Source organism: Salminus brasiliensis, chromosome 9 (assembly GCF_030463535.1).
Source record: "Salminus brasiliensis chromosome 9, fSalBra1.hap2, whole genome shotgun sequence".
Taxonomy (NCBI): Eukaryota; Metazoa; Chordata; class Actinopteri; order Characiformes; family Bryconidae; genus Salminus; species Salminus brasiliensis.
The window spans coordinates 29,363,875-29,374,717 of NC_132886.1; the positions used below are offsets into that span (position 1 = coordinate 29,363,875).

Genomic DNA, 10,843 nt, shown 5'->3' on the forward strand with positions numbered 1-10,843 from the left:
TTTAATATTTTGAGTGAGATCACATTTTAAATGTTCCATCTTTTACAGTTTAGAATAACAAAGGCCAAAAAGAAGCAAAAGTTTGGGTGTCCTGTATGGTCAGTACTTGCCCCTTTTGGCAAAATATAATTTTTTATTTTAAGAAAACCTTGTTTTGGACTCCCTGAAGACAGTTTTGGTTTGGCTTTTTTAGAAATTTTATGAATATATCCCAAAGTTTTCTTGTTTTTCCAGATCTTAAGCTGCGGACCTCCCATCCACATTGTAACTGAGGAAACGATATGCTTTGCTTTATTATTCTGGCCTTCTCCTGCTCTGTGGACATCAATTACTTTTAATGTTCAGAGTAGTAGGAAACTGCTGGTCTCAGGTCATGTGAACAGCATACTCTCGATTTCTTAAATGGGAGTACAGTCTAGATGTGTTGGGTAAACAAAAATACTAAAATGGCTAAAAATAATAGCTGGTACTATAATCTCACATACAGTATCTCCAGTGCAACTAAAGCCACCAGATATGTCTTGACCAACTGACTGCATTTGGGGTCAGGAGAAGATTGTAAACATCCTCAGTACCAACAAAATGATTTTTAGACATTTACATAAATGTATTTCATAAAAGGCAATTATCAGAACACTAACTAGTGATTATAATATGAACAAATATTAAAAAAAAAAAAAAAAGGCCCAGTGTTGGACATTGATTTCAGGTCAATGACGCATTTGTTTAGCTGTGAGCTGCTCCCAAGTCACAAAATTACCCAACAGTGTTCATCTGCAGGGGGTTTGTGACAACTCTGAGCTCTGGATTTTGTGCAGAACTCCTCCAGCGTACAGCAGCACTGGCTAAAACGGCTGAAAGGTCCAGAGTGAGGTGAGCAGAAAAGGTTGTCCTGATGTTGCCTCCAAAAAGTCCATTTACATATCACAGCACTCAACTGGGAAGGAGCTTCTGTCGGTGAATAAATCTCTTGTTGGACTTCTCTGCCTTGGCCTTCTGTTCTGCTCCTGGAAGACACACAATGACGGGGGAGCCTTTTAACTCACGACTGAGGAGTTTTTGGAACAAACAAATGTTAAGACATTAAAAGGAATGCTCCACACTTACCCCACTTCTTATTCACAAACTGTACTGCAGCTCCTTGCTTGACACCTCTTTTCTTCTCCAAGGACAGGAGCTGAGCATCTGGAAGATACCTTCTTGGTAAGTAACACTCCACTCAACCAGTAACGTGTTGTTACTGAACATTTAATGACGGAGCTTCTAACTTCCAACCTCTTCTAACTTGTAAAGAGCATTAAATACTCGTACACTGGGTGTAACTGATGGACGTGTGGGTTGTGTGTTTTCTTACTGGTTGTTCTTTGGGTTCCTGGTCCGTACAGGCGTGCTTGAATGAAGTCCATAGCTGACTGCTGCACTGAAGCATCAGCGGACTCGTCCTTTAGCCGTATCACACTGCAGTTTCCCTGCAAACTGAAGCAAGTCACAGGGCAAGTTACTGTGTACTGCGTACATCAGTACTTAACGTCTGCATGTGTCGTAAAGGCCTGTTTACACATTCCCTTGGTCCAGATCACAGCAAAACTGTGCTGTTGCTGTTTAGTTCTTTAGTACAGACACTTGATATTGAACCAAAAGATATCTCTTTAGAGGTTTAAAGTCAAAACTGATTGGGTATTTGTAAAGTACATTTGGTGGAAACAATATCCAATACTTTTTCTGAGAAATGTACACTGGCTGAAATGAGCTCTAGGGTGAAAGCAGCCACATGTTGCTTTGGGTTTCCTACAATACACTGATGTGTATGGTCAAATGTGCCTATACTGAGTATTGTTGTTGTGTTTTTTTTTTTGTTTTTTTTTTAATGCCTTTAACAGGTGCCAAAGCCTTACTACAGACTCAGGGCTCAGAAAGATACAAGTTGTTGAGGGGGTGGATCAACAGCATGGTCTGTGTTCACCAGTAACTCTAATGCAGCAATCACACCATATGATGATAAGATGATTTGTGTATATTTATATATATTATTTATATGAAAATACAGAATAGTAAACACAGTAAACTGAAATAGCAATAAGGGTTGAGGATGGAAAACCTGTAGTTTTGGTTTATAAAAAATAAAAACTTTATCATGGGACTTATTTCTTTTTACCACTGTAAAACTGTTCAAAAATTAAATAAAAATAAAATATAGTTTTGCTTAAATGTTTAAAAAAAAAGATCTGTAACTATACGCTTATTGAAGATCAGTTCATATTCACTTCACTTTTTACATAGTAACATACATTTAGATAAGGGTGCCCAAACTTATTATGCCACTGTACATCAATATGAGGCAGTTGCAATTTATCATTCCTAAAGTGAATGCTGACCTAAGCTGCAGAAATACACTAGTATTGCTGTTGCCAGTCAGTACTACAGCATGTCTGTTTGTTCCTACACAAAGCTTTACCCAAAATGTTCAGACTGGCTAGACTTAAAGACAGAGGCAGTACAGTCAGTTTCAGTTCAGTTTTGGTAAAGCACATAAAGCATGTATAGTGTATAAAGTAATATTACAACTAAAATCACAGGTGCCAAAGCCTTTATAACTACAGACTCAGGGCTCACAAATAATATAAATAGGGGGTGGAGGGGTTCAGGGATGTAGTTTTGGTAAAAAAAACAAGAACCAAGCTGTTTTGATAAGCTGTTTAAAAAGTCAATATTCTACACTACAGCTGATCAGCTGAAGCCAGCACTTACTGTTGCTTTGAAGAACTTTGTATTTAAGCTTGTGAAAACTTGTGGATATAACAAGAACTCTAATTTTTTTTTATTTTATATATTTTTATATTTATCTAGAGTTGTACTAGATAATGTTGATGTTGGATATCTAGCTGAAGAGGTGGTAAAGCCGGTCGTCAAAGGTTAGCTTTTAGCCTAGCGTGGATATCTGCTTGTGTCCCTAGTTTTCGAGGCCTTGTGCCACGCTTTTTTTTTTTTTCCACCTTCCTCAGGTCAGGACGGCACCTTTTTGCAGTCCAAGTAGCAACCCTTTTTCGGATAACTAACAGTGTCTCTCTAGAATGTTACTGATGAACAACCGTAGCAAAGTACCCCCCGCCATATCCCCCCCCAAAGTGGGCATTATGTTTTACAGCATCGTAGCTTTAGGGCTCGAAAGGCTTTCACTAGTGGGCTGGGGTTGAAAGCTTTTAATGGAGTAAATATAATGACCAACACACCTTTGCACCTGCATTGGTTACGGCAGATTTTCTTTTAAACGAACAAACAATAACTACAGTTTAATTCTATGCCACATTAGAAAGCATAAACACAGAAGTAGAATTAGAACATAGTACTGTGGCATTAACCTATGAGACAGAACCAGTAACTACATTTGCATCAACACAGGATCAGGACGTCTAACGCAACAGAAAATAGGGGCTACAGCAATTTTCAACAGTGGCACCTTACTTTCTAGACACTTTCTTTGTCTTTGGCTTTGGCCGCTTCAGGTCTTCCTTTGCCTCCTGCACCTCATCCTCCTCCTCCTCCTCCTCCTCGTCATCCTCCTCCTCATCATCATCTACGGGACAAATTATTCATTTTAACAAAGCAAGAACACTGTTTACAACCAGACACCCCAAACAAATCAAGGTCTAGTTTCTTCTCAGCAGAAGCTTCAGACCTCTTTCAGGTGAACTTACAACCAACGTAGAGTTTAGTAGAAAACGTGGAAGGTGTGAAGCAGGTGGGTTCAGACTCTTACCTTTGTCATCTGAAAGCTTCTTTTGCCTGGAATGAGCAGGGAACAGTTCAAAAGAATGATTGGGAGGAAAAATCTCTGTACATGCAGATATAGTCTTAGTCTTAGTATTGTAAAGTCACTTACTTCCGTGGCACTGTATCAAACTGTTCCAAAAGGGATTCTGAAAGAAGTCTTTTTTTCTTGGGAAAAAACAAAAACAAATTAAGCAACATCTTATTTTCCCATATCCTATAAGAAACCAATGAGTCACTTAGCTAAGCCAACGATTATAAATGCATAGACCTAAGCTTTTATGAATAAGCACTTTGGTTAGGAACTATTTGACTGTGATAAGCTACAGCGTTCCTGACACTGCGATGGAATGCTCTGTACCTTTTGCTCCTGGAAAAACTGCTGTCTTTTCCTTCTCTTCTCCTTCAACAGCTCCTTTTCCCTGAGGACAAACAACATGATTACTTAACTGTCGTAGAGAGTTATTTATATATACTGTATGCATACCTGCTGTGTCTGGAGATTAGTCATAATTCTGTAAGCATGTCTATCATCTCTAAAGCAAAATAGGAGAATTTTTCATTCAGGTATAAATCAGACGTAAAAACGAGTTATTGTGTTAGGTCTAAAAATTGTTTGGGAAACACACTACACTTCAGTGCTTCCTTATAATAGCCTCCACTCTTCTCAGAAGGCTTTTTCCCCTCTGTAAAAAAATGAGATTTGTGCACTAATGTTTGACAAGATCTACTAGCTTGCAATCAGCAAGACCTTCATCCCAAATGTGTTCGGTTTAGGTCAGGGCTCTCTGTAGACTACTGGAGCTTCTCAAACCATGTATTTATGGATCTTACTTACCATGCTTGACCCGGAAAGTGACCTCCCCAAACTGTTTCCACAAAGTTGGAAGTATGTAATTCTCTAAAATGTCTTTGTATGGTATAGCACTGACCTTGCCCTAACAATTAAACCCCTTAAATAAGGAGTGGTGTCCACATACACATGCAGACAAAAGTATTGGGACACCTACAGGAGCTTTTATTTTTTTTATGACCTCCCATTCCACGTTCACATGCATTCATATGAAGTTGATTATCTCTTTGCAGCTCTAACAGCTGGTTTGGTCTTGGAGTTATTGAGTCTGCAAAGCCTGGGAGACTTTTCTGCACTATACGACCCCAATCCGTTCCTAAACACTATCCCATTTTAATAATCCATCCCACAGCCGATGGTGGAATATCTAGGTCAAAACATTTTACCAAATGACTTCTTGTTGCAACGGTGACATCCTATTACAGAACCATCTATTTAGGACCACCTATTCTTTTACTAATGTGTGTAAAGACAGACTGCATGACTAGGCACTTGATTTTATACCCCCGTGGCAATGGGACTGAATAAAACACCTGAATTCAGTGATTAAAAGCTGTGTCCCAATACTTTTGTCTACATAACATCATCATGAATAGCCGGGGTTAGGAATGTTCTGTGAATTACTTCACACTATGTAACATCACCCATTCACAGTGCCTGATGTTATCAGATTCACATTCGTAAAGTACATTTCTCTGTTTACTGTCGTATAATGCTATAATATAAACAGCTGATAGAAGTAAATCTGATGTAAAATTTGTCTTACTTGGCAACAGAAAAGGTTTTTTAATCGTATGGCAATATGGAATACTATGTTTATTTTCTAGGTGTATATTTGCTGCATGGGTTGCCACGCCTGCCAAAACGCCTACATCCTGCTTCTTCTGTGCAATGTTTTTTAGTATACCTTAGGGCTGGGCAATATGACAATATTTTATCGTATTTTGAAGCATAATGAGGATATTGTGAAATAACAGCATTTCGATACAAACAGTGTAATTAGTCTGATTTAAGTGGAATAGATGCAGCACATTTTGAGTCCTGAGTACGGGACTGCATTTGAATAATAGTTTTTAAGAATCTGAGGCTACTGATGCATGTTGTCTACGATCATGTATATCTCAGTTAATATCATGCATTGTGGAAATGTCTTCAAATATCGTGATTTAATATTTTTACCATATCGCCCACCCCTACTACACCTACACCAACACCGGCATAATGGATACGATGGGGGGAGGATTATTCCACCGGATCCTCTGCTAAATAAAGAATCATGTCCTGAAGCCTGGGGTTTTCAGAGGTCTGAGAAGCAGGTCTGCAAATCTGATTGGATAGCACTGACAGAAGTGAGCACCAGTTTTCTGAACCATCAGTCTCTTGAAACCAGTAAATAACTGGAAACAGCTGGTCTGATCTTACAGTTTAAAAAGGAGAGGAGGGGTTCCTGACTTCAGATCATTTTAGCTGGTTCATAAATGACTTATTTTATATAATTAAATATTTTATATTTTTATATAAATATTTATTATGTATTCTTTCTTTTCTTAAATGGTAAAAATCATTGTTACTGTAAAAATACACTAATATTAAAATGTTACCATAAATCATAACTTATGCTCAATATCATAGTTAAAATAATACTTTTAAATACTGTTGCTTATCTATTTAAGTAAGTGTGTGTGTGTTCATACACTTTTACCAGAATATCTTGCATAGAACTAAGACTTCTTCATCAGTATGGGGATCTGTGCAGTTCTGCCACCTATGTGAACGAGCCCACGTTTCCACAGCTGTTCACATCTGTGCAGATTTAGCACCTACCTGTGAGGTAGCCATGAGTTACTGCACTCCTGAAACTGCAGATCAGACCACAGTCCCAGCTCGGATCAGTGCTCGGTTCTTTGGGGTGATCGTTCACAGAACCCTGTAAAATATTCACTAAATAAACTCGACCTGCCTCGAGATGATCCTGTTTAACCTCACAGCAGAGCAGAGCTGAGGACCCGCTCCTCTCCCTGCATACTAATATATATATACACACACACACACACACACACACACACACACACACACACACAAATCATACAACTATGCATTACAGACTGGAACCCCGGACCTTCACGCGCCGCGCTCCCTCAGGACCCCGCATGCTGACAGTGTGCGCCGCTGAGCGCGAGCCCCTGCTCCCCTGCTCCTCTACCCACCTCTTAGCGGCCTGCAGCTCTTCTTCCACACTCTTCAGAGCCGCTGACCTAGACTCGTCAAAAGCGACTTCATCAGGACCCTCGTCTTCACTCGAACCAGACATTTCTTCACTAACTTTTACTTGTTTCACCGGCTTTGACTGAGATTCCCCACGCTGAAACTTCGCCATGTTGAACGACGCTCGAACGCTACAGACCCAGAAGACAAAGCATCGCCCCCTGGCGCTCAGGAGGGTTCATAGCGTCACAGCGTGTAAACAAGCAGAGTGATCGCAGGTCCTCTGATTATAATACAGGGAGATATTTACGCTTAACTAATTTAAAAATTACACTGCATTAAATTATGGCCAACTTTCACTCTAGACATTGAAGCATATAAGGCACTGTAGTTACGTAGGACTGTGTTACGCAGAACATCTCGTTATTTCGAGAAAGTGTCTTGTTATTATCTCGTGATACGACGTACAAAGCAGATATGTCGCAGTTATGACAAAGAGCATCCCATAATAAATATCTTATTATGTGATATTGTAATATTCTATATTATGAGATCGTAATTATGTAGTAATTATGATACTGAACATATCTGGTTATTATGAGATATTGTGTCGTAATTATGATACTGAACATATCTGGTTATTATAAGATATTGTGTAGTAATTATGATACTGAACATATCTGGTTATTATGAGATATTGTGTCGTAATTGTGATACTGAACATATCTGGTTATTATAAGATATTGTGTCGTAATTATGATACTGAACATATCTGGTTATTATAAGATATTGTGTCGTAATTATGATACTGAACATATCTGGTTATTATAAGATATTGTGTCGTAATTATGATACTGAACATATCTGGTTATTATGAGATATTGTGTAGTAATTATGATACTGAACATATCTGGTTATTATAAGATATTGTGTCGTAATTATGATACTGAACATATCTGGTTATTATGAGATACTGTGTCGTAATTATGATACTGAACATATCTGGTTATTATGAGATACTGTGTCGTAATTATGATACTGAACACATCTGGTTATTATGAGATATTGTGTAGTAATTATGGTACTGAACATATCTGGTTATTATGAGATATTGTGTCGTAATTATGATACTGAACATATCTGGTTATTATGAGATATTGTGTCGTAATTATGATACTGAACATATCTGGTTATTATGAGATATTGTGTAGTAATTATGATACTGAACATATCTGGTTATTATGAAATACTGTGTCGTAATTATGATACTGAACATATCTAGTTATTATGAGATATTGTGTCGTAATTATGATACTGAACATGTCTGGTTATTATAAGATATTGTGTCGTAATTATGATACTGAACAAATCTGGTTATTATGAGATATTGTGTCGTAATTATGATACTGAACATATCTGGTTATTATGAGATATTGTGTCGTAATTATGATACTGAACATATCTGGTTATTATGAGATATTGTGTAGTAATTATGATACTGAACATGTCTGGTTATTATAAGATATTGTGTCGTAATTATGATACTGAACATATCTGGTTATTATGAGATATTGTGTAGTAATTATGATACTGAACATATCTGGTTATTATGAGATATTGTGTCGTAATTATGATACTGAACATATCTGGTTATTATAAGATATTGTGTCGTAATTATGATACTGAACAAATCTGGTTATTAAGAGATATTGTGTCGTAATTATGATACTGAACAAATCTGGTTATTAAGAGATATTGTGTCGTAATTATGATACTGAACAAATCTGGTTATTATGAGATATTGTGTAGTAATTATGATACTGAACATATCTGGTTATTATGAGATATTGTGTAGTAATTATGATACTGAACATATCTGGTTATTATGAGATACTGTGTCGTAATTATGATACTGAACATATCTGGTTATTATGAGATACTGTGTAGTAATTATGATACTGAACATATCTGGTTATTAAGAGATATTGTGTCGTAATTATGATACTGAACATATCTGGTTATTATGAGATACTGTGTCGTAATTATGATACTGAACATATCTGGTTATTATGAGATATTGTGTCGTAATTATGATACTGAACATATCTGGTTATTATGAGATACTGTGTCGTAATTATGATACTGAACATATCTGGTTATTATGAGATATTGTGTCGTAATTATGATACTGAACATATCTGGTTATTATGAGATACTGTGTCGTAATTATGATACTGAACAAATCTGGTTATTAAGAGATACTGTGTTGTTAAATCAACACAATATGCATTTATTATGAGATCCACTGTAGAACACTGTAATGTTCGAGAAATTGATGTCATGACGTCTGACAACCATCTATCATAACCAGTGCTCAAACTTTATTTTATGTATACAGTATTTACAGTATTTATGACTGACACACTGGATATTTTAATACACTGATAAGCAATGAGTGTTTTATGCAGTATGTTTGACTGTGTTAACTGTGTGCAAGGTGACTGCATTCTCAAAAATCAGCCTGTGGCCGACCACAAGTTCCAGATTGGGAGTGTATGGTGAAGAGGGGCTCTTGGCATCATGAAAACTTCATCTTGGGGAGTACTGGCAACTATATATAGTTTTAGTAGGGCTCTCCTCTACACACAGTCTGGGTTCTGATGGCCTGGAGTTGCCCAGGGTGAGAGGTGCTAGTGGATGTAGTGATACTTCCCAGTCCAGCCAGTCACACAGTTGGAGTTTGTCGCCTAAATGTCACTATCACTGTGTTTCAAAGAGTTCTGTGTGTGTATGCACCCAACAGCAGTTCAGAGTAATCGGCCTCCTGGAGAAAGTGGGTGGAATTCTTGAGAGGGTCTTATGTGCTGACTCTATTGTTCTGCAGGCCGACTTCCACGCTCATGTGGACAATGACTGGAAAACCTAGGGAGGAGTGGTTGGGAGGAACGGCCTGCCTGATCTGAATCTGAGTGGTGAGATGTTATTGAACACATCTGTGCTTATAAGTGTAATTGGTACCTGCCGCCTTGGGTCAAAAGTTAGTGAACAACTTTGTGGTCGTGTCATCTGACCTGAGGTCATATATTTTGGACGCCCAGGTAAAGGGTGTCTTATCTGTTTGTAGGTGATATTGTCCTGCTGAGGCCTCCAGCGCTTGAACAGTTTGCAGCTTTGTGTATCCCAGAAAAGGATGCCATGCTCTCTCTAGGTGGGAATGTGAGCCTAACCCAGGTGGAGGTTGAAGTATCTTATTATAGAAGTTTAGTGGTGTCATGTTCAGGTGTCATGGGAAGAGAGATCATGAGACTGACCGCAGGTTAGGTGCATTGGCTGCAGTAATGCAGTAACTATACCTCAGAAGAAAAGTCAGAGCTGGGCCATTACACAGAGCTCTTGGGTTAGCAGTCAATCTATGTCCCCACCCTTACCTATGGACAGGAACTCTCCACAGTAGAATAAGGAGAACAGCGGCTATGGAGAACAGCGGCTGCTCCTTTGTGGTGAGATGAGCCAGCTTAGGTGGGTAGGGAATCTGATAAGGATGCCCCTTTGTCGCCTTCTGTTGTAGGTGTACTAGGTACAGCCAGCTGGGAGAAGACCCAGGACTCGCTGAAAGGATAGGCCTAAGAGCGCCTGGGGATCCCTCAGGATAAGCTGGTGGACGTGGGTGGGGACAGGGATGTCTGGTTTATGTGCTTGCCTCATTAAAACCCTGTAAGGAGATGATGATGATGATGATGATGATGTTTATGTTATCAGTCAGAGGAACTGCTTTTTTGGGAGGGATGGTTGCCATGTTATGATGGGGATAGTTATCACATCAGGGAAATACTGTGTGTACACTAAGCTGACATCCCATACCCTACCTATGCATCGTGCACACCATAAAAATGTGAACAATGAAAAATGGGGGTATATTTTTATGAACTATGAATTAAGGTTTGGGTTGTGGAGTGGCTCGGATTGGCTCTAGGGCTCCCATGCTTTCCATGTAGTGGACCAATCAGAGCTTTTGGG

At 38.6% G+C, this 10,843-nt stretch overlaps 1 protein-coding gene across 1 annotated transcript; it reads right to left on the reverse strand.

Moving 5' to 3' along the window:
• nol7 (nucleolar protein 7) lies at positions 1 to 7,015 on the reverse strand. The gene is made up of 8 exons (XM_072688150.1): positions 6,829 to 7,015; positions 4,130 to 4,190; positions 3,881 to 3,936; positions 3,758 to 3,783; positions 3,463 to 3,574; positions 1,355 to 1,476; positions 1,108 to 1,185; positions 1 to 1,007 (listed from the first exon to the last, which is right to left on the reverse strand). Exons 1-8 carry the CDS (start codon positions 6,996 to 6,998, stop codon positions 934 to 936), a joined length of 699 nt encoding a protein of 232 aa, XP_072544251.1. The 5' UTR covers positions 6,999 to 7,015; the 3' UTR covers positions 1 to 933.
• Positions 7,016 to 10,843: the final 3,828 nt, after the last annotated feature.